This window comes from Vigna unguiculata, chromosome 5, assembly GCF_004118075.2.
Source record: "Vigna unguiculata cultivar IT97K-499-35 chromosome 5, ASM411807v1, whole genome shotgun sequence".
Lineage (NCBI taxonomy): Eukaryota > Viridiplantae > Streptophyta > Magnoliopsida > Fabales > Fabaceae > Vigna > Vigna unguiculata.
The window spans coordinates 17,045,925-17,073,034 of NC_040283.1; the positions used below are offsets into that span (position 1 = coordinate 17,045,925).

The window sequence follows — 27,110 nt, forward strand, 5'->3', positions numbered from 1 at the left end:
GACACATTTGTCGGTCTTCACATCCCAAACCCTAATGCTCTCGTCCAATGACCCGGACACAATGTAGCTTGATTAGGGATTGAAATTCAAACAGAAGACTGCGACAGAGTGGTCGCGGAGAATCTTCATGCAATCGCCCCTGGTGGCGTCCCAGATGCAGATGGTTTAGTCTTTAGAGGCAGAACAAATATAATGAGAGTCTGAGGACCAGGCCAGGTCGGAGATGCCCTCGGAGTGGCCGACGAGGCGGTGGAGGAGGGAGAGCGTGGCAGATGACCAAATGATTAGGGTTTTGTCGAGGCTAATAACGTCCTGTTGTTCGAAAACTTCACACACGACACAACGTTTTCATGGACGGTTAGGGTTTTCAAGTGACAGTACAATTTGTAGGTTTGGTTGTCGCCGTTGCCGCCAGCACCACCGTCGATCGCGATCATCGCCATTGAGAAACTTGTTGCATTTCGAAAGCAATCTCGTACTTCAAAATCGCTAACAAACACAACTCTTACCTAGCATACCTTAATATCGAAAATGGAAGCGCTTCAACTAAGTGATAGTTGGAAATGGGCATAATCAAATTTCGTCTTCTCCACCTTTGTTCGTGTTCTACAGAAGAGAGAAACCCTAATTGTTTATTTGGGTGTGGTCTACGGGATAGAAGAACCCTTTCTCCCTTCACTTTTCACATGTTGCCAAAGTGTCTTTATATAACAAAACACAAATTAAAAAATTAAATACATATCAGCTGCCATGACAAGAAGTAAGAGAAAGAGTCAAAAATTGGGAGTTAGAATATCATTTTCCTAATAATAATATCTGCGATAATACATAGGGATTTCTCTTTTTTTAGTCACATTTCAAAATATTAATTTTACTCTTTAAATTAAATAATTTATTAAATGTTTAAAAATTAACTATTATTTTTACAACATTTTTATAAAATCAGTTATTTTTATTTCTTTTCTTATTTTTTATTTTTTATTTATTAATAGTTATTCTGTTTTAATATATTTTACTTTTTTTAATAAACATAATTTTAATTTATATATTAACTTAATAATATTACAATATTATTACTTATTAATATAAAATCACATATATTTAAAAAGGAAAATGATAAACTGACTCCATATTCTGACCCCTTATTTGACTCCATGAGGTGGCATGCACAGATGGATTTTATTTTTAAATTAAAATTAATTTTGTAAAACCATTTTACATTCAGACGTGGCTTTTATATTTTTTATTAAAACTTCTTTTGTAGAAAGACGTTTTGGAGAGTGGGTGTGGGCGTGAAAATTGAAAGGGTGAGAAAGTAGGTTTTCTTTGTGCAGAGCAAGCAAAAACGAAGAAAGGGAAAAGAAAGAAAGAAAGGGAAAAGGAAGAAAGGAGAAAAAGGGAGAAGACATGTGTTGTAGTGAAATCGAAGAAGAAGAAGGGAGAAGACGAACCTCGTAGAGTTAGGGTTTTTGTTGCTTTCCATTGTTCGATTCAGCATCATGGTTCGTAGGTCTGTTTTTTTTTTTGCGTTTCTCTAATACGCCAACAGTTTTGTGGTTTTTTTTTTTGAAATCGTCGTTGTGAGTTTTTTGGTTAAGGAACTAAGATTTTTTTTTTTTGGTGGCATGGTCGACTGAGTCATTCTTTAAAGGCAAATTTAACATCTATCTTGTACATGTGAATAACCACAACATTGTAATCGAAGAAGAAAAAGGGAAAAGACAAACCTTGTGAAGTTAGGGTTTTTGGTGTTTTCTGTTGTTCGATTCAGGCGGTGGTTGGTAAGTTTGGGTTATTTTGTCGTTTCTGTGATTTTGGTGCTTTGATAGGTGCATGAATACTAGTTTTCTGACTAGGTTGATCAAAACTGTCTTATTTTTTTGTGATGACCTGTTTTCTTACAAGTGATGACTTGTGCTGCATGTTTTGCAATAATGTGGTTTGACTCAATTTTTTGAACTCATACTATAACAGTCAATAGTTGATTATGAGGTGATTCACTTTGGGTAATATGTGTTGATTTGTAATAATTTCTTTCATGTGGTTTCATACCCAAGTGGGTTAAACATGTCTGATTTGTTGGTGATGACTTGTGTGCACCCAAGTGATGACTTGTGCTGCATTTTTTGCAATCATGTAGTATCACTCAATTTTTTGAACTTCCATATTATATTAGTCAATAATTGATTATTGGGTGATTCACTTTGGATAATCTGAGTTCATTTGTAATTATCTCTTTGATGTGGTTTCATAGCCAAGTTGATTACAGTTGTATGATGTATGGGTGATGACCTGTTTGCTCAGAAAGTGATGATCTGTGTTGAATTTTTTGGAAGCATGTGGTATGACTCAATTTTTTTATCTTTCATGTCATACTAGTCAATAGTTAATTATGGGGTGATTAAGTATGGGTAATAATTTGTAGTTATTTCTTTCATGTGGTTTCATAGCCAAGTTGATTACACTTGTATGATTTATTGATGATGACCTATTCGCTCACAAGTGATGACCTGTGTTGAATTTTTTGGAAGCATGTGGTATGACTCAATTTTTTGATCTTTCATGTCATACCAGTCAATAGTTGATTATGGAGTGATTAAGTATGGGTAATATGTGTTGCTTTGTAATTATTTCTTTCATGTGGTTTCATACCCAAGTGGATTAAACATGTCTGATTTGTTGGTGATGACTTGTGTGCACTCAAGTGCTGACCTCTGCTGCATTTTTTGCATATGTGATAAGTCTTTTGTGCACGAGTGGTAGTTGTTCAAAGTGAGACGAATTACGTTGAAGTAAGTCTAAGTGCTAACATTGTGCTTACTTGGGGTTATGTATTCAGGTGATGAATATGGCTGCAGTTAGTGAGGGAGGTGATTTCAGTGTTGACCGCAAGATATGATATATTTTGGAATTCAATTTATTTTGAAATTTGTTATGATAAAAATGACATAACTAAATTATTTTTATTGTTCCAGATTTGTTTTAGGCATTCATGCCGGACAAAATTGATTGCTAGTTTGAATAAGAAGTTAATAGAGGAACAAAAGTCATTTATTCGAGGAAGACCATTTGGATGGATGGTTGAGTTGAAAGAGTTTGTGAAAATATCTAGGAATCTTTTGAGTCCGTTAATTAGTAGGTGGGTGGAAAGGTTGGGGGTTTCACATGAGTATAGTTGTTGGATTTACCTATTTAGATGTATGTCTTGGTCTAGGTTTGAGAGTGGTTGGTGAGAACGTTGATTTAAACCAGGAAGGGTTAAATAGTGATTCAAAGAATTTATTTGGAGCTGCCAAACTTGTTCATATCGAAATGGTATATGATTACATTTTAAAACATATTAAAGTGCTTTGTTTAGAGGATTTTGGTAAGCTTTACATTTTGTTAGCAATTTCTGAGTTTTTATTGCCCAATCGTAGTGGAACAGTTTTTTCTATTTTGTTCAACATTGTTGATGACCTTGGTAGTATTGGGAAATTTAATTGGGGTCGAGTGGTGTATGAGTATTTGGTTGGCAGTATTTGTGAAGCTAAATTGTTCTTGAAGGAGAAACAAAGTACCAAACACTTCCATGTAGCTAGATGTGTTTATTTGTTACAGGTAGTGTATGTTAAATTAATTTCAAACTCTTTTGATCACTTTAAAATATTTGGTTATGAGTTTTGACTGATTTTCATTACAATTGTGGCAGTTATGGTCTTTTGACCATTTTTTGATTTCGAATTTAAAGGATTGTCAGCGCACGACCAAGTTTCCCAGAATCTTGCATTGGATGGAAATGAAAGCAGGGGACAATGTAATTAAAAGGAGTTTGACAAATAACACTGTAAGTTGGGTATTTTGTTGTACAATTTTTTTTAAATGTGTCATCTATAATTATTGAAGGTTGTTGTGAATTGTTTCAGGTTGTTGCAGATGTTGCTGCCTTTGTAGAAGAGTTGACCAATTCCTTCGTTAAAGAAGGTTTGGAGGTATATGGACGTCGAAATAAGGGTACTAAAATAGTTGACTTAATTAAAGCTGTTGAACATCAAGAAAGTGTGCTAGGGGAATTGCAAAAAGAACTTGTAGACTTGAATGCAATGATGATTGAAAGGAAGAACCAACGCCAACATCACGAGGGCAAACTGAAGTTTTATGAGTTGGGTGAACCAAGTGTTGGTGATTCGCAAACACCTAATTCCAACCACCTCAAGGGCTTTATTGAATTTGGCGATTCTGGTGAGAGGGGTCATGTGGAAAAAGTTCATTTTCTAAATCAGGAAGCACAAGAATCCGAACAGAGCAACATGTATGTGCGACGAAGGGATGGTCCTCGGATGCGTGTCAAGAGTATGTCAATAAGAACTCCTTTTGCAACATTTACTAGGAGGAAGTGCCATAAGTAGTTGATTTAGAAATTTTATGTTTATTGTAGTTAGGATTTATATTGCTAACTTTGGTATTTTTTATGTTTAGACTTTGTGGAAGTGATTTATGACAATTTTTTTGTTTGGCTTAGTGATTGATTTATGAAATTCTGAGTGGTTTATGTGAAGTTATAGCTAAATGTTGTTCATCCTAATTTTCATTGAGTGCAAATAAAGTTTATAGTAGGTGAACAATTAATATGTATGTGGTCAGAAATTTAGTAATATTGGTTACCACACAGATCACAAATAAGTAATTATGTGCAAGATGTTGTTCACAGGTCAACACTTAATATATGATTGATCTACATTTAAAAATCTGAGAGTTATCATGTCTTCAATGTTTTACCAATTATAACACACATGATTAATATATAATATGTGATGTACAACTTGCGAACTAAATAGCCCATACCAAAATTGATGTTCTTCAAAAAAGTTTACTCTAATTTCATACCAGATTTTTTGTACATGTGTAAATTTTTTGGACCAGTTCACTACTTAATAGTTCTTGAGTCATCTATAATTTGAATACAGATAAGAAGAATATCATGTTGGAGTTGTGGATGAATTATCCCACACGTAGTTTGTTGTTGTTCAATATGTTTCATATACACAATTAAGGTGTTATATTTCATTAAGTATGGACTAGTTATTGACACCCTTACCCAAATACCTTAGATTATGTGTGTGTACAAAATGTGAAGCGTAGATCAACACTTAATAGTGAAATGGTCACTATTTAAAATTATCAGAGTTATGATGTTTTTCCTCTTTTATCAATTATCACACACCTACTTTGGTAAGGTTTTTATTCGTTGAATATATGTTAGCAGAGACCACAAATTTGGAAGGTGTGCAAAATGTTTATTGTAGGTCAGCACTTAATACTTGATTGATAAACATTTATTATTGTGAGTGTTGACATGTATGTAATGTTCCACTTGTACCACAATTTTCCCACAGCTTCATCATGGGCAGTATCCTACATTATATTTTACTCTATTTATGTGATTGACTGTAAGTGAGGTTCATACTAAAACTTTTTTCATAGATTAAAAAATTTGAAGGTGTGCAAAATCTTTATCGGTGATTAACAGTTAATCGTACATAAATAATCATATAATTAGTTTAACTGACAGTGAATTACATGGATATCAAATAGGAGGTGTGGACTAAGATCATCAACTTTTGTTGTTGAACTGATAGTGAATTACATGGATATCAAAGTGATAAAATAAGTTTAATATCATACATGTAGTAGATCCTTCCAAACATGTAGTGTCATGAAAATTAAAATTAACAACAGAAACACAAAAGTTAAAAATAAATAGCCTAATAATTGAAGACATTAATCTGTCATGAGTTACGTAAGTGATATATTATCCATAATAGAAGATTGAACTTTGGAGCTCTCCCCAACCTCAAAACATGGAATATTAGTGGATGGAGGAACCATCCTCTGCAGTATATCCTCCACATTAGCAGTGTTAGTAGGCTGCACGTTGGGTTGTAAATTGGGTCCCATATTTGTGTTGTCATTTGCGTTCGGATTGGAATTTATACTAGTCTGGGCATTGGCTTCCACGTTTTGTTTGACAACATAGTTAAGTCGCACCACAAGCATAAAAGTTTTAATTTCTTCTTCAGTTGAATGAGTTATGTCATACTTGAAAACCTATTAATGTCATAAATTATTATATTGTGTGACTTGAAGAAATTGTATGAAATAAAGAAAACATATATTTGTTTCAAGATTAGTTATTTGCCTTGACAATGTTCCTAAGTGTGATGTTGAGGTACCCAAAAGGTCTGAATATAGCAACCTATTCAATCAAAATTCATAAAGCTTTATGAGTAATTGTACATGAAGAGGAAAAACAATAAAGAGACATAATTTCATAGTTTAATTACTTCTTTCAACAAAAATACAGAGTCAACACCAATGTCACTACCAAACTCACAATCTGATAGAACTTTATTGTGTAGGCTTCCCTTGGCACACTTTGAACTATTGGGTTGAACTATTGGGTTGTTAACAATGTATTGGTCCTCAATATGAACGACATTTTGAACTATTGGGTTGTTCTTCTCCTCTGCACTTAGGGCCCAACCAAACACAATCTACAAATAAAAAAAAATTGTTTTCAAACACATTTCGTAATAAAACCAAATTTAACTAAACATATACAAAGAAGACAACTCAAATAAAACCTTATTCTTTTCAAAAGCAGACTCAATATTAGGTGTCCTAATCTTCACCGAGGGCCACCGCAGAAATCTTGGGAATTGAACCTCACCCTCTACATCTTCTAAGCCAAGACGACGAGCAGCCCAAACCTATAACAATGTTAAACAAATCAAAAAATTATAATAATGCATAAGGAAAATAAAGCTTATGAAACAAAAATTACCTGAACAATTACAACAGATCCGGCTAAGTTAAGGCTACGAGTATTTATCTTTTCTCGTACAACCTTACATCCACAATTGAGAGCAGAGATAAAAAAACTATGAACTGACTCTGCCCAGTTATAGTCGCTTAAGTTGTCCAGGTTGTCTAAGACTTTGAAAGGCATATTGCTTACTGTCCTAGAGGTCCTAGGAAAATAAAAGACAGTAAAACAAAGTAACAAGTACAACCTACAAGCATTGTCTACATCATCATCACTAACCACTAAGTTCTTAATCTTGTTAATTATGTCTCGCAAGGTGATTGGTTTCTTCTCAAATAGACAGTGAACCTACTACCCTACTTACATCAACATCAAATTCAACACATTTACCAACCATACTAAGACTTAGGCATATACAAACATCATAAATCGATAACCCCACCAAATGCTGACCTACACGAATGTATTCCCCTTGTGGAACCCATCTACACAAAACTTCCCTCAACAAAGGACAATTTATTTCCAATGCGTTGTCCACCTCCAAACACCATCTAAATGGTGTTGCCTGAATCCACTTACGGTGGGTGTCTTTTAGTACATTGTTTACTTCAACAATGTACTTGCTTTCGCACCTATACAATTCGCACCTATAGCACCATGAAAAATTATTTATTATAAATAATAAAAAAATTAAATCACTTAATGATTCCAAATATACCTAATCAGCATTTTTCACCACTTTCGTCTTCTTCCTTTTATTGCCTGCTTCCGGACTACATTTGCATTGACGTTTACTAGACATCTTACTTAAAATTCCTAAATAACATACCAAGTTCATTGAAATTCATCAAACACATATCTACAAATGAGCACACATAACTGAAACTTGATCAGATGCACCAAAGTAAATCACCTTATAAACAAGTATTGACTAGTATAACAAGAAAGATAAAAAAAATTTATTGATAACATGCTTGCAAAAATGCAACAGAGGTCATCACTTGTGTGGACACAAGTCTTCACCAAAAAGTTAGACAAGTTTAATCAACCTGAGTATGAAACCACATGATAGACATTATTACAAATCAACACAGTTTACCCAAAGCTAATCATCCCATAAACAAGTATTGAGTCATATCACATGCTTCCAAAAAATTCAACATAGATCATCACTTGTGAGCAAACAAGTCATCACCCATACATACAAGTGTAATCAACTTGGCTATGAAACCACATCAAAGAGATAATTACAAATGAACTCAGATTATCCAAAGTGAATCACCCCATGATCAATTATTGACTAGTATAATATGGAAGTTCAAAAAATTGATTGATACCACATGATTGCAAAAAATGCAGCATAGGGCATCACTTGGGTGCACACAAGTCATCACCAACAAATCAGACATGTTTAACCCACTTGGGTATGAAACCACATGAAAGAAATTATTACAAATCAACACGTATTAACCAAAGTGAATCACCACAAAAACACGTATTGACTGCTATAGTATGAGTTCAAAAAATTAGTCAAACCATATTATTGCAAAAAATGCAGCACAGGTCATCACTTATTTGCACACAGGTCATCACACAAAAAATAAGACAGATTTAATCAACTTATTCAGAAAACTAGTACTTGGTTGATTAGAAAGCTACTTCTACTTCAACTTCGACTAATTTCACATCCAAAGTAAACCCAACAATGAACAATCATCTACTTCAAATGCAAAGAATCAAAATTTTGGGTTTGTTAAACACTAAAACAAACCTTAAGACAACAAATAGAAAAAAAATTGTCATACCTCCAATCTCTTACAAACCCCGTCCTTCGTAGAACTGCAACCTTTGAAAACAATGGTTGAACAATGGAGGAGACACTTCGTCACAACTCCCTTTCACAGCAAACGCCCGTTGTCAATAAAACCCCGTCGTGAACAAACCCCATCGTCAACAAACCCTGTCGTCCGCAAACCCTAAGCCTTTCAAGGTTTAGCCGCCGCAGAGATTCCGCCACACTGTGCTATCTTCTGCGTTCAACGTCTTCTGCTATCTTCCTTCGCCAGACGAACCATTCCAAAAACCGTTGTTGTTGCTGGTGACAAGAGAAATTACGACTGCGACGACAGAAGGGGGTGAGAAGAGAAACTACCACTGAGTGCGGGGAAGAAAGGAAAAAATGTTCAAATTTTCGACTAAAAAACCCTTCGCCATCTAGAACCACTCCTTGTCGGTGAGAAGACAAACGACGACTATGCGGAGAGAATGGAGTGAGAAGTTTCTCTTCGAGTGAGTGCACGGGAAAAAAGAGAAACTGTTCAACTCCTCCACTAAAAGCCACGTCTGAATGTAAAATGTTTTTTATAAAATTAATATTAATTTGAAAAATAAAATTCACCTGTACATATCACCTCATGGAGTCAAATAAGGGGTCATGATATGAAATCAAAGTATCATTTTCCATTTAAAAAATACATATAAATTATCGAAAACTTTCACACGACCCGTCAATGAGTTGGATTAAGACATTGAACCGTCAACCATTGGGTCACAGGACGGATTGTGCATGGCTGGCCCTAACCCATTTAATAGTTTTAAAACGGTTTGGCCCGTATAGATTCTGAAATGGAACTAGTTCCTTCTTTCTCTCACACATAGCACGCAACCCATTCTACAGAGCTCCAGAGAAGAAGCAAGTGAATCCAGGGGGAAGAACCGAGTGGCGACCACCGGTGGTCACCCACGAAGACGAAACCCATGGCGCCGGCGGCGAGCCACTGACGACGACGACCCAGGTTCGCTCACAGTTTGGGAATTTTCCCCCTTTTTGCCCTAATCGTTCTCGTTGTGTTCTTGGTTGGGATTTGACGTCATTCCGTGACTTCGCAGCATCGATAAAGCTAACCCATACGGCGGCGGAAACCCACGACGGCTTTGGTCCACCACGGCAGCGACTCTCTCTGTTTGTTCCAGCTTCGGCCTCATCTGTTTTGTTCAAAATATAAGATTATTCTATCTGCTGCTCTGGGTATGTTGCTAACTTTTGCAGACATTTCGATGTTCTATCACTTGGATTAGATAACATAATTTGGAGTTGCGTATGTTTGTTTGTTTGTTGGTCACATTATAAGCTTCTATGTATCTCACATTCATAATGTTTATTTAGGGTTTTAGAGCATAGGAGAGATGGGAGCGAAAGGAAAGAGAAGGAGAGAGAAGAACTACAGGATTGCTCATGGTGGCTACAACGGCCTCCCTCCGCCACCCAAACCTTCTCAGCTCGATGCTTTACCTTCCAAACTCCGGCAAATCATGTCTTTCTCTCAACGCCCAAATGGTCCTTCTCTTTCTCCCTCGCCTTCAATCTCTTCTTTTCTGTATCTCATTCGTCTCCCATATTTTCAGGGGCTAATGGGTCGTCGAAGAACCAGAATAACGATGAGGGGCATGTCCAAAATGTAACCTTTAATCACCTTTTGTTTTTTCAGTTTCTTGCTCGTTATTTAATTGTATATTTGCTTGTCTTAGACTTTTATAAATGGCAAAAGGAGACTTGGGTTGCTGTAAGAATGTGATATTTTTTATTATCTGAAGTTGCTTGTTTGCTTAATGTAATTGAATGTGGGCACATGATATGTTTGTTGTCTCCCTCACTGTAATGGTTTATGATTCAGTGACTCTTGAATTGGGTGAATGTGCACATTACATGTTCAGTATTTGCTTTACACTTTCATTAAAGGTTTTAAATTGCGGTGCTGGTTGTGATTTCATTGCAATTGTTGATGTGGGAAATTGCGGTTTTAAAAATTCAGTGACTCTTGAATTTGTCTCATTGCGGTCATGGAAATTTCAAAATCCTTGTCAAAGACCTTTTTAAAATCGTTTTTCAATTGTTTATCACTTGTTTTGAACTTGTTTATACTCTAGAGTGTAGTCCTGGACTAGATGCAACTGAAGGCATGTTGGTTCTTTTGAGGTATTTGATAAAATACAATTTCAGCTTAGATAATAAAACTGCAATTGTGAGAGTATTTGTCACAGTTTGTCATCATTAAAGAATTTATTCTGAATAGATTTTTATTTATAATGTTCTGTGTTGTTTATGTATTGGGTGACTTTGTTTTGCAGAAGACTATTTCAAAGGACAAAGGTGATGTTCGAACCAAAGATGTGAAAGAGGGGAATACTAATGGACAATTGAAGGAGCTTCAACAGATGGATAGGAGTGAAGAACAACTTGTGGAAAGTGGTGCAGTTGACAAGAAAAAGAAAAAAAGAAAGAGGAAGGAGGTTAAAGATTTGAGGTTTGAAATGGAAGTGGATAAAACAAGCTCCCAGTTAAAAAGAAAGGAGCGTAAGAAAAAGTAAGTGAGATTAAGCCTTCATATTTGTCTTTTTTTTTGTGAGTTTAGTTTAGAGAAATTCACTTTGGTGCTTTCTATCAGAAAGTCTTTTTACAGATTTAATTATCTTTTTCTTATCAGTTTTTTATAACATTGCTATTTGCTTCAAAATGCAAATGGTGCATTCAAAAAGAGTATGAAATGTTGGTAATATTGGAACACTCGTTGATGTATTTGTGGCTGTATCCGTATTCATGTCTTAATGCTCATTGTCATTCTAAATTCTAAATTTAAAATAAAACGGAATAGAGAAAACAAATGACTTTTAGTTATGAGACATTAATGGTAAGATTATATTGGACATTATTGAAACCATTACTTTATAAACCACAAAATGTAAGTTTGTTACATGTGTTTCTTTTTTTCTTTTAATTATTGAAACCATTACTTTATAAACCACAAAATGTAAGTTTGTTACATGTGTTTCTTTTTTTCTTTTAACCTCCATTTTTATCACAAGTCTATGTTTTATTCTATGTAAAGGTATATTCAAAGTCAACAGAAGTAGATTTGTTTATGCCAATGCTTATTATCCTCATTCTATGTGAGAATTTACCAATATGCATAAACAAATAAATGTTTTTTTCACACAAATAGAACACAGTCTCTTTTTTTTTACCTCAAACAGCACAATGTAGGTTTTATTTACATAAATAACACACTTTTACTGAGCTAGTTCAGAGTTCAATTACCAGAAACTGAATTCTGAACGTATTTTTTGATTAGGTGCACCAAAAACGTGTTCGGAATTTGGTTTTCTGGTGACCGAATTCTGAACTAGCTCAGTAAAAGTGTGTCATTTGCATAAGTAAAACTTACAATGTGCTGTATCGGAAAAAACTTGGGACAGTGAACTATTTGTGTGAAAAATTCACAACTAAATACTTTTTCTTATATTTGAGGTAGCTAATATGGCATTTGAAGTTGAACTTGTGAAATTTCTTTACACAAAAAGAGTAACACAGGACATTGCTTTAGCTCATCGTTATCTCAATCATGATAAATCCTTCAGGTACTTGGAAGCAAAGAAGAAGAAGCGCAAAAGTTCTCATGAAGAAGAAATGGACTTTCCTGGACATGAAAAAATAGAATTTGGAGATATTGTGCAAGCCCCACCAAAGTTATCTGTTCCTCCAAGGGTAAGTAGCTGAATTTTAAGCTTTCCAAAATGGATGAGGCCATAGTATTATTTTCCTAAAATATTTTGTTTGTGTAATGAAGGCATTCAAGAATGCTTCCCAAGAGAGACTTAGACTCCAGGCTATAGAAGAGTACAGGAGTCGTAAAGGATGGACATCAAGGCCAGGAAATCACCTTCTTCCTCCTGTCACTACGTTGGATTCTTAAATCACTGTCATGTTCTTCCATCTTGTCTGCCATGCAGAGTAGTAGTACAAATTACTTGAACAGAGAAAAGAAATCAACATGGTTTCTCTGTTTTTTTCTTGGAGGTTGGTTTATCTTCATCCAGGGGCAATTCATGTTTTTTATTTCTGATGACACATTTTTACATGTGTTGAGGTTATTTTACACTGTAATCCTGGAAATCCAATTACTAAGCTAATTGGTTAGCTAAATTTTGTTAGAATATAAGCAAGATATCAACTCAAACTTCTGTTGCTTTTTAGATTATGTATCTAAATTCATGTTATTGTTTTTACCATGGATCAATACCACCACAAAAGTGAATTTAGAGTCTGCTGCCAAATTTTTATTAAGCCACCATCATGTTGCAAAATCTGAACCCGTGGTTGACTAATATAATAGTAATCAAAGAAGAGTGAATATCAACCATGGTTAACATTTGCGTTTATTGAAACGAGGGATCTATTTTTGAGAAAAGTAGTATTGATTTTTTTTTTTTATATTAAACAGCAAAGATAAACTGGAAGGGGAAAGGGAGAGGTTGGAAGTAGTTTGAACTCTCTGATGCAATCAATGAATGCTTTGGATATTCTGATAGAAACCGTTAGGATTGTTAGCTTTAATTCATGGGGTTTCATTGCATTGCAATCGTTGTTATGCTTATTTGTTCCGTTTTTCTAATGTGACAATGGATGTGGGCTATTGTGAAGAATCTATCTGTTAGGCTTATGTTGGTTGACCAAGCTAGTGGTCTTCCTTTGGGACCAATTATCAAACAATATTGTCAGCGATTGTAGAGATCATGGTTTCTTTAGTTGTGTGCTTTCCTTTATATACTACATTGTTGTTATTGTCCAAAGCTGTCTATACCGTATATTGTACTTATTCCTTAAAGAAGTTTGAAGCTTCCAAGTTTTGTGTGATTGTTGCTAAGATTTAGAGGAAGATCCTTTTCACATATTTGTGGGGGTTGCATTACCTTGTTGCGTTTGGCAGTGTGTATCACTAAAGTAGCATATCGAGCAACTTGAGCTCGAGTTGGACCTCGAATCCACCATTGTGTGGGTGGAAAGGAAGAGAGAGTGGTGAAGCGATGGTTGATATTTTTTTGTTATTCTTTTTGAATTATGACATCTTATTTTGTTATCTGTTGAATGTTTAATTTCAATTATTTACTCAAATGTGACACTGATTTAATTATTATTTCTTTTACAAATATTATTAAAATTTCATTTCATCCTCACTTCTATTTTATGAAAATCTATTTTCTACATTTTTAAATATAGGCGGGGTCAGATAATTTGTAATTATTTTCCAGTTGAGCTCTCGAATCGTAACGGAAGTAATGTTTTAACCAAGTATAAATTGTTTATCACCACTCATTCTAAATGTATTTTAAGCAAAATGACAAATAGCAATCTTACAAAATCATCAACTAAATTTTTTTTTATCAAATCAGTCAAAAAAAAATTCATTGGTTTATTTTCATTCATGTGAGAAGAATGCTTACAGAAGAAAACATTTCAATGTTAAAATTTGTCAAGGAAATCCTTTGTCAGAACTTGCGATAAGATTGGGCTTAGTTTATTTATAAGACTTCAGTGTACTCACAAGGTTCGTTTTTTTATGTGCACACACATAATTGGACAAACTAGATCAACTTATTTGTCCAAAGCTAAAAAATGACAGCTCAATGAAAAATGTTTACTTGTAAAGTTTACTATTTGATAATAAAAAATTAATCTCTTCCTTTTTTGTATGAATCACAGTGAATTTCATATAAATGAAAATTTCACATTTACCAAAAACAAGATCAGTTTTCAGTATATGAATAATGTAACTTTCATATTACAAGTTATTTTGGAAATTTGAATTAGATATAAACTCACCTCTTACAATGGTGTCTTCCCTTATATCACCATTTTTTTACTCTATCCATTTCATAAAATTATAATTATTACTAAAAGAAGTATAAAAATAATATATAATTATAATTATAATTATTACTAATAACAAATTAACTTTATAATCAACTCCCTAAAGTCAACCCAAAATATCCTCCATCCAATGGACAAGACCGTTTAGAAGTGTGTGCATCACCAACCCAATGTTAGAAAATTTCAAGATCTTTCAAAAGCAATTTGTTATTAGTTTTTTAAAAAAAAAATACCACAAAAAACAGTCGTTACAAACAATTGATTATTACAAATCTTATCAATACATAAACAGTACTAGTGGGTCCTCCATTATGTGCGTCCTTGTACTTTTTACAAGAAAAAAATTCTTGAAATTCACAAATATATTTATATCCCTTAAAACAGTTTATTATTTTATTTTTAGTGTTTAGTAATACCAATGAGCCGAGCTAACAACAATCTTGTTTCAATTTGGAATGAAATTCTAGTCCATGCAGCATTTTGGGAAGTAGTTTAAAGATTTATTTGACCTTTTCTTGCTGTTACAATAAGAACTCATGAGTAAATTATTTAATCATGAGTTTGAATACCTTGTTCATATAAAATTTGAGCTAATTTATTGCAATTCTAAAGAGTTGTCTAAATTTTAACCAAGAGCTTGTTGCACAGCAAAAGGTGTGGTATCAACTTTTCCTTCATATCCCAACACCATCTCAACAATCATTTCAGCAGTCCCCAAAGCCTGGAAATTTCTCCATAATCAGAAAACTATCTAAATGTTCGTTCAGATTTCAGAGAGCATGCAAAGTACCGTACTAATAATGTAAATAAGCAATGCTATAATGCTATTCTTTAATGAAAAATATGACAGTTGTTTTCAGCACCCAAAAAATCACTTCCTTACCACTTTCTCTTCACCAATCTGAAATGCAGTTTTACATTCTGCTTCCAGATTGGTCATTCCGAAGGAATGCAGGAAGAAATATTCGGAATGCAGATAGCAACTGTGGAAAAATAATAAGTATCTGAGAAGTGAGAACTCACCAATGAAAGCCCAGAACCTTCATGTCCAGCCGCAAGGTATACATTTGACAAGCCAGGCACAGGCCCAATCACGGGCTTCCCATCAGGCACTAAAAGGGTAAACATTATGCAAGTCAAACATATGTTGTGTACATAGGTTTTGAAAATGTAAATAATTATAAATAGCTGCATAAGATGGCAAAGAGATGTTGTGACTCACTGTAAGGTCGTAGTCCTATTCTGACTTTTCTACTTGCATTTAGATCTGAAAGGGAAATGGCTTTCAATTTGGGAAAGAATTCTCCAACTCGTCTCCAGATGTAACTGACAACAGACTCGTCCAAGTCGGTGTTGAAACCAACAAATTCGCGACTACTCCCTTCATGGTGAATAAGATTTTGGTTTTGTACAATAAAAAGCAAAAAAATGTTAAAATTCTAAAACATTGAAGAAATTGAATCAACAGTAAAACTGGATCTATTTCATGAAAACTGAAAGCTATAAATGAAGGAAATAGAACAACTGTTCAGCCAAGAGATCATGAGCTGTTAGATTAATTATTTAATTTTGTGGATTAACATTAATCAATAATTATAAATTACTCTTAAATCATCAACATATTAATTATGGTCAACGGTTGTAATTATGGTATTGAACTAATTGATGGCCATAGTATTGGGCTTTGTTTTTAGAGTAACTCATCATGGATTGGATTATCCAGTTTTAGTAGATTGTTTAGAGTTCATGTTGTACAGCTATCTTAATTATGGCCACACTTACTCCACCTACATATGTGACCTCTTTGGGGTTACCTTAATTGTAACGTTAAGTACTAGTAGTTTAGTGTACAACAACTAGTAATATGGTTAAAATTTATATATATATATATATATATATATATATATATATATATATATATATATATATATATATATATATATCCTACAAACCACTTTTATAAAGTAGAGCTAAAATAAAGCCTAAACCTAAAATTTAAGAGCTCCTATCTTATAGCAAATCATTTCAAAGACAAGATTATTCAAAATAAATAGTAGTCAAAACTTAAAAGCAACATAAGCAGTCATCCGACGTATAGATTATTAATATGAGCTTCTCCATTGCACAAATATTATTTACACGGTACACAAAAAAATTTACCAAGAAGAAGATTCCCCGCTGTATCAAAACTTGCTACCATTGAAACAGATAAGTCCTTTTCACAATCTGACGATTCTAAACCAGAAATTGTTGGGTGGTTGAGATAATCTGCCTCCATCACGCCATGATTCAATGCAAGGAAATTGAAATTTTGAAGCACAAGTAGGTGACCCTTCAAACCAAATAGAAAAACATTGGAAAATAATGTAGGAATCAATAAAATAAACTGATCATCAGAAATAATTTGATGCATTTGAAAGGAATATACTAAAGATACGACTTTGTTATGTTTGCATGAGCATGTCGTCAACAATAAATAACTAGCTTTATTGTTCCTTACTAAACAGGATGATCCCGTATGAAGAAGAAAATCATGGAAGGAAAATTCATCAAGTAGACAAAAAGAAAGAGTAATAGAAACATATTGCATGACTAGTTCATATTAAAAACACACTTAGCTTTGAAGAAAAAATTACAATCACACAAAAATAGGACCCAACAGAAGCCCAGTCCAATAGTAAGCAAACTATCCAAAAATGGAAGAGATACAAGACACGCCAAACAGTCTTGTCACCAAGAAGAATGATGCAACAGTTCATTTCAAAGAATGTTGGACTATCCCTTGGACTAAAATCTGAACACAACATATAAAAGACAGACTGGAGAAGCACAAAAATCCTTTTTTAGTAAAAGTTAGTTACAATAATGGAGAGTTTCTGAAATTTATTATAATTCTAGTATCTATCATTTTCAAATTTAGATAATCACAATATATGACAATGCACCATTTCAAAATCAACTTAATATTAGAATTAGTTTTAAACCAAACAACTGCTCAATTTAAAACTAGTTTGTTTTAGGAGACATTTGTGTATTTGATCGGATGCCATATTATAGACTAGTTCTAGAAATTGTCAAACACCCCCGTGATATGTATAGGTCAAACAGAATTCTGAATAGTTTGGATGTGTTTGTCTGCATGTCCAAGAATGCAGAAATGGGAATGAGGTGATGTATATATGTGTGAGAGGAATTTCCAAATAAGAGCCCACAGTAAGGTCGCATCTGTTATGTAACGTAACTGGTTAATAGATGGAAAATAAAGTTAGCCTTGTGGAGCCTTTGGTCACAAGGTTTCTCAAGGAGTTTCATGCAAAAATCATAAAATATGACTCACAAAACTTAGGACATAACATGATATAAATTGTCTATCTATAATAGTCATGCTTTACCATTATAGACATAAAATGACGTACACCAAGATTATATCGTTTTCTATTTATTTATGCATGTTTATACGTATGCTTGAGAAAAGTTTCACAATAAATCCAACTCACTTCCTAAGCAAAGTGGTGACACTGAATGTACTTGTTTAATGCATCCTGATAGTCTCTACAGGTGTTCTTGCATTGTTCCAATCCAACATTATGGATGTGCATGATCATCAAGCAGTTGCACACACACTTGTCGTTACTGCTCACTGACTTATCACATTGTCTAGGTGCCTCGCTTGAGGTCCTGCATTCTTGCATGCATGACAAATTTTCATATGTATGCAAGGGGATAAATATTTCCATGGTAATTTTAACTGTCATGTCATCATCATGTGAAAGAGTGTTGTTTATCAGCATTGTGGCGACCAAGATGCAATGCACGGTTGATAATTTGATAAGGAAAACCAACTTTAAGATATTAACTATGTTTACTAGCATGTAAATATTGTAGACAGTTCATATCACTTTTATATCAAGTTTAGCTTATTTGACATTGATACGAAGAAAAAAAAATGAATTACTTATCCCACATGTTTTTACACATTATTTTCATAAAGCATCACAAAAGGTGGAAGTTTTTGCATAGGAAGATCAGTTAGGAGCATTGACCTTGCCTTTATGTAGTGGCATATCAATTTAGAGTGACACACTTCATGTCCATTCTCTTATATACACTAACGGCATGGAATATCCTTGGCTATATAGTTAATTTTCCAGACATGCACATATCAAGGACCTTCGAGCAACATTTTCCACATTACTGTCTCCCTTTCTCCTTCCTCACCTCCTCCTACTAGAGGTGAGGAATCAAGAAGTCATAAAATTGGCACTGTAATCAACCAAGCATGCTCAAAATATACAGGATGTTACTAATTAATTACAAATGCCAAACTTAGAAGGACTGAACCGAATTTATTCTAAATTTTATGAAGATTAAAAGAGGGTAGATGTAGGTTGTTGGGTCACATACAAAGAAGGCCAAAGGAGGAACCATTGAGAAGAGTATTATATGTTTTTTTGGCCTGGTGGTGAGTGAAGACAAGCGTAGGGAGGCCTATAAAGACATTGCAGGAGTTGGTTAAGATTAATCTCATGTTAATATTTTTGAATCTAGTGTCTAACTAAGCAAATGTTGTCTTGTGATGTGATCCATGTAGTAGATCTCACCAACTAGAATAAGGTTTTAGCTGATGTTTGATACAACTGGTACCAAGAATTAAGGGAATTCACACAAGAATACACAGAGATAGAGAGAGAAAAAGAGCATTGTTATTCTATATTGATTACATAGAATTCGAGAGTCTCAGTACTCTCCTCACAACGAGTTTCCAAAAATTGTTACTGCAGATATGCATAGCTATTTATACCCATTAATTCCTAACTAATCCCTGTAACTCCCAAGTTAAGCTAACTGACTTGTAGGTCAATTGGGTTTCTTATCTTCTTATTCCTTCTATAGAACACTATAGTAATAAGCTCCATGTTCCAAACAACGTGGAAATAGAAAAAAAATCCAAAACTATAAATCAAATTCCTTCGAAGTTCCAACCAAGAAATGGATAGTGTTTTTCAGAGAGGAAGTTTGGATTCCTTTGAAGAAGAACTACAATATTGCAGCGCACACACTAAGTGGTTCTATAAATCTCCTTTTTATGTTAGAAACTTTTTTCATAAGAGACTATGAGAACAAGAAAGAAAATTTTCCTAAAAAATTCCAAACTGTCACAACTTGAATTGAAATTACAAAGTAAAATGTAATGAAGTGCATCATGGTAAATGACAGTATTTGGAAAAACAGTGAATGAATTCCTATATTAGCAAAGATTAGAACATCTTCAAGCTGTATATAAACACACCTTTCTGGGCCTTACTGGAACATGTAGTTCCATTCCCCAGTTTTTAAACAAGTCCTGTATCAAACCACCAGTCCAACAACCAGCTGCAACTATAACTGCTTTCTTGCTGTATAGTGTGTTCTTAAAAGTCTGAACAGCTTTAACCTCCCCATTGACATCTGACCTGAGAACAAAAAAAAACAAAAAACATTTAGTCAACCAAATTTGTTCCCCTACCAATGTTTTAAGTGCACGGTCAGGGCAAAGGAAAGGGAAAAAACTAAACCTGATAAAACATTTCACCGGGTCATTATAAAACTCTGCATATCTTCCTTCAGATGCAAAATTCCTGTTAGCCTACTCTACACAATAACAATAAATTTACAATTGTAAGTCTGAAGTCATATAGAAGCCTGTGGCAAGTGTTTACTTGAAAGAGTAATCCACACAATAAGTTGCAATTGCAAGAGATATGCAAAATGAAAACATTGATAACTATTTGAGTTGCAATGCAAATAGAAGATATACAAAGATAAAAAGAAGCAAGAATACAGAACCTTTTCAATATATTCAACAGTACGATGAGCATCCAATTGGCAGTCTACTGGTAGAAATGCAGCTGCACTGTCTTGGTCCACCAACAGATCAGGTTCCTCTTTAAACAAATCGCTACTACTCAGGTACTCCGCTTTCAACCCAGTCTCACAAAGTTGCTTCACCCTCCCTTTTAACATGTCTGACTCCGCATCACTTCTACCAATTAATAGGCTTCCTGCAGATCAAAAGATGTCACATCAAAGTTATGACCTGGGGAAAGGAGGCCTAAAACTTTCATGACTATAAATAACAATTCTTCGCCTCCTTCATAATACTGCGTACAACACTTATAGAAGACTGTATGGTTCTGACAGCCTTAACTGCTTCAGGACAATCTCATAATCCATAACACAAAAATACACAAGCAAGTCTACATTTCAAATATAGAAAACAGAATGATGTAGCAAATTATCATGAAATACAGAATGCTGTCTCTCTTGTTACAAACAACATAATGTTCCTCTTTCAAATGATGCTCTCTGAAATCAAACAAGTGCTTTCGGGAAAATGTTATGATATGTAGTACCATGGCTCCAAAGGATAAAAACTAAAGATGCAACCAGGTACAAGACCTCCCTATAGCCTTATAGTCAGTCAATCTTCTGGATTGAAGATGAAATGACCTTGAACAAGTTCCCAGCATATTTCACAAGGGTAGTGCCCAATACATGCATGCTATCAAACAAAAACAAGTCATCAAATACTTTTGACAATCCTAAATATAGATGTGTTTTTCATTTGTTGGAAAAGTCTACATAACATGATTAAAAGACTGCATACAGATTTGAAATTCATAATTATAACAATGTTTAATTATGTTTTAAATCCCTGAAATTTAGGACTATTCTGATTTTGGTTTGCCAAATTTAAAAGAAGTATTTTGTTTAGTCCCTCAAAATTGAAAAATATGGTTTTATCCCAAAACAATAAATTTGAGGGGCTAAAAATATGTTTAAACCCTAGAGCCTAAACTTTAAACCCTAACTCTAACTCCTAATTCCTAAATCCTAAAAAACACATTTTAGTCTCTCAAATTTAGTAATTAGGGACTAAACCCAATTTTCCATTTTGAAGGACTAAGAAAAGCTTCGTTTTTTTTCAAAATTCGGGAGACCAGAACCAGTAAAAATATAATTAAACCTTATAACAAAAGCAGACACTCTGTTTTGCTCATCCAACTCCTACAATGTGACATCAGCACCAATGCCTCATAATTGAAATATGAAAATTATATAAGAAACTTCAAATCGGACAAGCTAAATTGGCATGAATCTCTTCCAAATTGTCAAACAGAAATTTATAGACAGAGGTATCAGACCAGATTTTTTCCAACCCAACTCCACCGCAGGATCCAAGCCTTGCTCTTCCAGACTCTGTGCCAGTGTTGTCCAGAGTTGATGGCTCCTCCATGCAAGATCCCATGTAGCACTTCCAGGGGTTTTGTTTATCATCCATAGATGTCCCTGCCCTAGAAACAACCAGCTCAAATTTCAAATCAAAGGGGGAACAAACCCAACAGTTAATTAAAACTCAGCACATTGTTTCTAGTTCTGCAATACAAAAGAAAACAAAAAATATCGTATTTAATGCATATTTGGATTCACAAAAAGACTATCAAAAATCGCAACGAAATCCCAGATAGCCTCACCTAGTCCCCCACCAAAAAAGAATATGAAAAAAAATGACTTAATGCATGTTCGGACTCATGCAGGAATATAAACTTCTATTTGGTTTCACAATGGACCGTCCAAAATTACATTGAAATACCAAATTAAGTGAGAGGTAAATATTCACATGTTTAGTCTCAAAATGATAAATTGATTCCAGATCCAAAACTGATTTCGAATTAAAACAGCTTTAAATAACTTTTTTGGATAAAATATTGTATACCCAATTTACCTATTAATTGTATTTATAATAAAAAACATCAAAGTATAAATCACTTTCATTAAAAATCTTGCCAGCTCCGAACCAAACAGGGTAGATAAATAAGTAAATCCGTGTATGTGTGTATTTTCCAAAGAAGGGTTATTGCTTTACATGGTGACGGTTATACCTGCGCCAGTGGCACCGGAACAAGGGACAGCCTTATCGACAATGGCGACAGAAAGGTCGGAAGAAAGGAGAAAGTGGCGAGCGATGGTTAAGCCAATGACGCCAGCCCCGACTATGACGACGTCGTATGTGTGAGAGGAAGAAGAACAAGAAACCGAGAATGGACTCTTACTGGGCGTGGATTTGTTTTTCCAAGAAGGAACGGAAGAGAGGGTGAAGTTGTGGCTGTGGAGAAGGTTCAGATTTGGGTTTGGGTTGGGAAGAAATGCAGAGAGTGAAGTCATCATTGTGCTGAGTATGTTACTTGGATCAAAAGGTTTTTCAACTTTCAGAAAGAGCAAATTTGGTTGATCGCATTGACCCTTTTATTTCGCTTGAGCCACCGAGATGGATCTCGGTTACTTTTTTTATTGCCATGGGAAGAGCGACTTCTCGTGAATAAATATATATATATATATATATATATATATATATATATATATATATATATATATATATATATATATATTTAAAAAGTAATTTGGTTCTAGTTTTGGTCAAATTTTTTTACTTTAATTTTATTTTTTAAATTATTTTCAATTTTATCATATTTTTCGTTAATTTTATTCAATTAGATCATTTTTCTTAACTTCGTCTAAATAGTTGTTAACGTAGTCAGTATGATTGGTTTATGTGATGTGAAGCACTGTTTAATGACGTATCCGTTATTTTACTAGGTTGGTCTTTTAATTTTAATTAGAAAGTTTTAGGGTTTATAATTTGTGGAATTGGGTTTAGGGATTTTTTCGTGGATTTGGGAATTTTTTTGAATTGGGGATTTCAGAAGCTATACCCACCATCAAAGATTGCTTTTCGTGATTTTCGTGGAATTGAGTTTTGGGGATTTTTGTGAAAATTTGTTTACGAAGGTTCTAGTTGTTGTTGTTGATCGCGGAGGTAGAGTTTGTATAATTTTGTAATTTAGGATTTGTTTAATTTTGAATGGCCAATATGGGAATGAGCTATTAACATGAGAGTGTGTGAGTGAACTTGAAGTACGAAAAGTGTGGGCATTAAGCACATTGTTGCTTGGATGCTTACCTGGAGGTAGAACTACAGCTGGGGCTTACGAGTTCACCGGTGTTATTTTGATGATGCTGGAGAAAAATGTTAGACAGAATATAAACCTGTCAACTAAGTTTAAAGCTACCCTTTAGATGTGGACAGCAAGAAAGAGCATTTGAGATTATTGATTTGGTTTATAAGAATGGATATCGTGTTACAGTAGAAGAAGTGATTCAATTTCTTTTTGAGAGAGGAAAGGTATCAGAAGCATGCAAAATGTTGCTTTTTAGTTTGAAAAATCATCAGAATGTCGATATTAATTTGTGTAATGCAATTATTATGAATCTTTGTAAAATTAACAAGGTCTCAGAAGCATTTAAATTATGCTATGAATTGGTGGAGAATGGTTTATGTCATGAATTGACATGTCTAAATGATCTACTGGCTGCTTTAGGGGAAGGGGGAAGAAGAGAGGAAGCCATATTTATATCAAAGAGATTACCAAGACTGGAGAATTTAGATGAATCTAAGGGAAATCGTAGCTTTAAGAAGTTCAGAACTATTAAAGTGTGAATTGTGTTTCCGACTGTTTCAATGTTATGTTTTCATCTTTTCTGCTTTGACGGTTGAAAGTTAAAATCATTAGCTTCTACAACTTGAAGATGATCTTTATTTGATAAAGTTAAAATCATCAGCTTCTGCAGCTTGAAGATTATCTTTATTTGATAAAGTAAATAGTTTGATGTCATATGGTGGTATTAAGATGATCGACCTTGTGCTATAGTAGCCATGAGCAAACCAGAAGGTGATACAATAAGCCGATCCTTCCCGGTTAACACGTAAGCCACAAAATTATACAAATCCTACCTCCATGAATAGATAGAACTCTCCGCAAACAAATCTTCACAAAACGAAAAACAATCTTTGATGGTGGGTCATACACAGTCTCTGAAATCTCCAATTCCAAGAAATCCCTAAATCCACAAAGAATTCCTAAATCCAATTCCACAAATTATAAACTCTAAAACTCTCTAATTAAAATTAAAAGGTCAACATAGTAAAATAACGGACATTTCATTGAACAGTGTTCCACGTCACATAAATGAACCACGTTGACCACTGTACCGTTAAATATCTAGATAGATGAAGGAAAAGGATCTAATTGAATGAAATTAACCAAAGATAAGAGCAAATTGAAAATAATTTCAAAAGTAGGACCAAAGTAAAAAAACTTAACCAAATGACTATTTAATATATATATATATATATATATATATATATATATATATATATATTACTGCGATATATTTGTTGTGATATTTTGTGTTAGATTGATAATTTAGTTTTTATATTTATATTTTTGTTTTGTTTTGTTTTTTATATTTACTTTTTATTTAATTTGAATTCTCATTTTGATAAAAATTACGTAGGTATCTTTGTGATAAATTAACGTTAACCTCCGAATTTGAAAGTGTTACATATTGAAGTTTAAGATTTTGTTCATTTTAAAAGATGAATTTGAAGGAGAGTGAGATGATGAATTTAGTAGATTAAAGGGTGAAGTGTGTTGTTTTCTTTAAGAAATTTGAAGGTGAAAGTGATTTGAATGATGTGATAGATAAAAAATAAAGTTTTAATGTATTAAAATGTAATATTACAATTTTGCCCTTAAAGTTAAAATTATTATATATTTTTTATTATTAATATATTAAAATTATATTTTTTTTTATTATTATTAATATATTAAAATAAAAAGTTTTAATATATTAAAATATAAGATTACTATTTTACCCTTATGGTAAAAATTAATATATTATTATTATTATTATTATTTACTACTACTAATATTAATTATAATTATTATTAATATTATTATTTGTTATTGCTAATTATTTTTATTTTATTATATAACTCACCTCTAAGAAGAGCAAGCTGAAATTACATTGCACCTCAAATGATTTCACGTAAAGTTAATAAAACATATCAGGGAGAATATGGTAAAAGTGTATAAAATAACCATAAATCTGCTTTTATAAACGACATGGATTTTGATGATAATCTCGCAATTCCATCGTCGACTTCCCTCTTAAATCATTGCATGTGAACGTGAGAAATCAACCTTATTTTCATCTTTGCTAATATACAACTATAATTAAATCTTCTCAAACGAATAGAGCATAAGTCTTTTCTTTGTCAATCTTTAGATCATTTTTATTTTGAAATTTCTATAATTTTGACAAGGTCATTCAAATTTGACATGTAGAGATTTCAACTTGTCGCATTTATCAAAATAAAAACTCAATTGATTTAAAAAAATTGAAAGAAAGCATTAAATAAAAAATATATAAAAATCAAAATAAATTAAAAGTGAAGACATATTATACTTTTAAAGCTCGAAGGTAAGAAGAAGAAGAGAGGAGAAGAGAAGTGAACACGTGAATTAACTTTTTATAATTGTTGACAAACGAATAGGGGTGGTATAGAGGCTGAACCCAACGAGCCACTCTATCAGTCCATATTAAAAGGAACTGGTTGGGTTGAAGATTTCAACCTACCAGCCCGTTCTGGCTCATTTCGTTTAGCCCGTCAATTTGATGGGCCAAAATAGGGACCAGCCCATCCTGACCCACTGACCCATTTTTAAAAAAATAAAATAAAAATAATTGAAAAGATTAATTTTTTATATTATATTTTTTAAATTTTAAATATATAATAGTATTGTAATTTAAATCATTAAAGTCTACAAATTAAGTTTTAATTATTAGTTATTATTGAGTAATTTAACATGTAAATGTAATAATTATTTTAATTTATCTAATTAAAAACATTAACTAATCAATTAAAAGTTTAAAAAATATTTTATTTGATTAAATATGTTTTTAATATTAATTTATATGTATATATATAAATAAATTTTAAAAATTAAAAAAATTAAAAATAAATGAAAAAAGTTGAAAAGAAAAGAAAAGAAAACTGATGGGTCAGTCTAGTTCGATCCGTTAATCCATCCTGTATGGGTGGGTTATGATTATTGACTCGTTTCTGTTTGACGAGTCAAGTTAAAATGGATCGAACTAACCTATTTTACCATCCCTATAAACAAGGTAAGGAGCCAAAATAGTGATAGAAAATAAACGAAAAAAAAATGATGTTATACCTCAAAGATATAGAAAAGAATATGCATAAAGTTTATCTTTATCTTTTTCTTTTTCATTGAGGAGAGAATTTTTTAGATCGAAATTTTTTTCTTTTACCATGATGTGATGACTTGGATTGTGGACCATCATTTTCTTTTTTTTGCTGTTATTCATTTTTTTTTGTCTTGTTTCTTTTTTTGTTTTTCCTCATGCACATTTTTACTTTTCTTGCACCGTCACTACAAAAATAAATATTTTTAGCGGGGGTTATATTTGGCGTTTCTGGGGTTTTAACCCCCACTAATGGTTTTACCAGGGGTTTGAAATTTCCCCGGAAGAGCAAGCGTGGCTAACGGATTACCGGGGGTTTTTAGCAACCCCTGGAAGTAGCGTAACTTACCGGAGGTTTTGAAAACCCCCATTAATGTCTGGGGTTTCAAAAACCCCCATTAATGCTTGGGATTCCGAAAACCCCCAGTAATGCATGGGGCTCTGAAA

At 33.4% G+C, this 27,110-nt stretch overlaps 3 protein-coding genes across 3 annotated transcripts; 2 read left to right on the plus strand and 1 right to left on the minus strand.

The window, feature by feature from the left end:
* Positions 1-3,312: 3,312 nt before the first annotated feature.
* Positions 3,313-4,388, plus strand: LOC114184414. The gene is made up of 3 exons (XM_028071722.1): positions 3,313-3,600; positions 3,692-3,796; positions 3,906-4,388. Exons 1-3 carry the CDS (start codon positions 3,313-3,315, stop codon positions 4,386-4,388), a joined length of 876 nt encoding a protein of 291 aa, XP_027927523.1.
* A 5,022-nt stretch (positions 4,389-9,410) lies between these two features.
* On the plus strand, positions 9,411-12,901 carry LOC114183340 (protein PXR1). Its single transcript, XM_028070335.1, has 7 exons — positions 9,411-9,600; positions 9,695-9,833; positions 9,972-10,142; positions 10,211-10,263; positions 10,934-11,169; positions 12,221-12,347; positions 12,430-12,901. The coding sequence occupies exons 3-7, from the start codon at positions 9,992-9,994 to the stop codon at positions 12,553-12,555; spliced, it is 693 nt and encodes a 230-aa protein (XP_027926136.1). The 5' UTR covers positions 9,411-9,600; positions 9,695-9,833; positions 9,972-9,991; the 3' UTR covers positions 12,556-12,901.
* A 2,087-nt stretch (positions 12,902-14,988) lies between these two features.
* LOC114186330 (glycine oxidase-like) lies at positions 14,989-22,853 on the minus strand. Its single transcript, XM_028074395.1, has 9 exons — positions 22,433-22,853; positions 21,695-21,844; positions 20,337-20,551; positions 20,066-20,136; positions 19,801-19,963; positions 16,671-16,842; positions 15,733-15,891; positions 15,534-15,622; positions 14,989-15,231 (listed from the first exon to the last, which is right to left on the minus strand). The coding sequence occupies exons 1-9, from the start codon at positions 22,716-22,718 to the stop codon at positions 15,136-15,138; spliced, it is 1,401 nt and encodes a 466-aa protein (XP_027930196.1). The 5' UTR covers positions 22,719-22,853; the 3' UTR covers positions 14,989-15,135.
* Between the last annotated feature and the right edge of the window lie 4,257 nt (positions 22,854-27,110).

Coding starts and splice junctions, on each gene's coding strand:
- LOC114184414 (XM_028071722.1), top strand. CDS start 3,313: ATGGTATATGATTACATTTTAAAACATATTAAAGTGCTTTGTTTAGAG. Junction 3,601..3,691: donor GATGTGTTTATTTGTTACAG/GTAGTGTATGTT, acceptor CAATTGTGGCAG/TTATGGTCTTTTGACCATTT. Junction 3,797..3,905: donor AAATGAAAGCAGGGGACAAT/GTAATTAAAAGG, acceptor GAATTGTTTCAG/GTTGTTGCAGATGTTGCTGC.
- LOC114183340 (XM_028070335.1), top strand. CDS start 9,992: ATGGGAGCGAAAGGAAAGAGAAGGAGAGAGAAGAACTACAGGATTGCT. Junction 10,143..10,210: donor TTTCTCTCAACGCCCAAATG/GTCCTTCTCTTT, acceptor CCATATTTTCAG/GGGCTAATGGGTCGTCGAAG. Junction 10,264..10,933: donor ATGAGGGGCATGTCCAAAAT/GTAACCTTTAAT, acceptor TTTGTTTTGCAG/AAGACTATTTCAAAGGACAA.
- LOC114186330 (XM_028074395.1), bottom strand. CDS start 22,718: ATGATGACTTCACTCTCTGCATTTCTTCCCAACCCAAACCCAAATCTG. Junction 20,552..21,694: donor GTTGGGTTGGAAAAAATCTG/GTCTGATACCTC, acceptor TTTGATCTGCAG/GAAGCCTATTAATTGGTAGA. Junction 15,892..16,670: donor AGCGGGGAATCTTCTTCTTG/GTAAATTTTTTT, acceptor TTCACCATGAAG/GGAGTAGTCGCGAATTTGTT.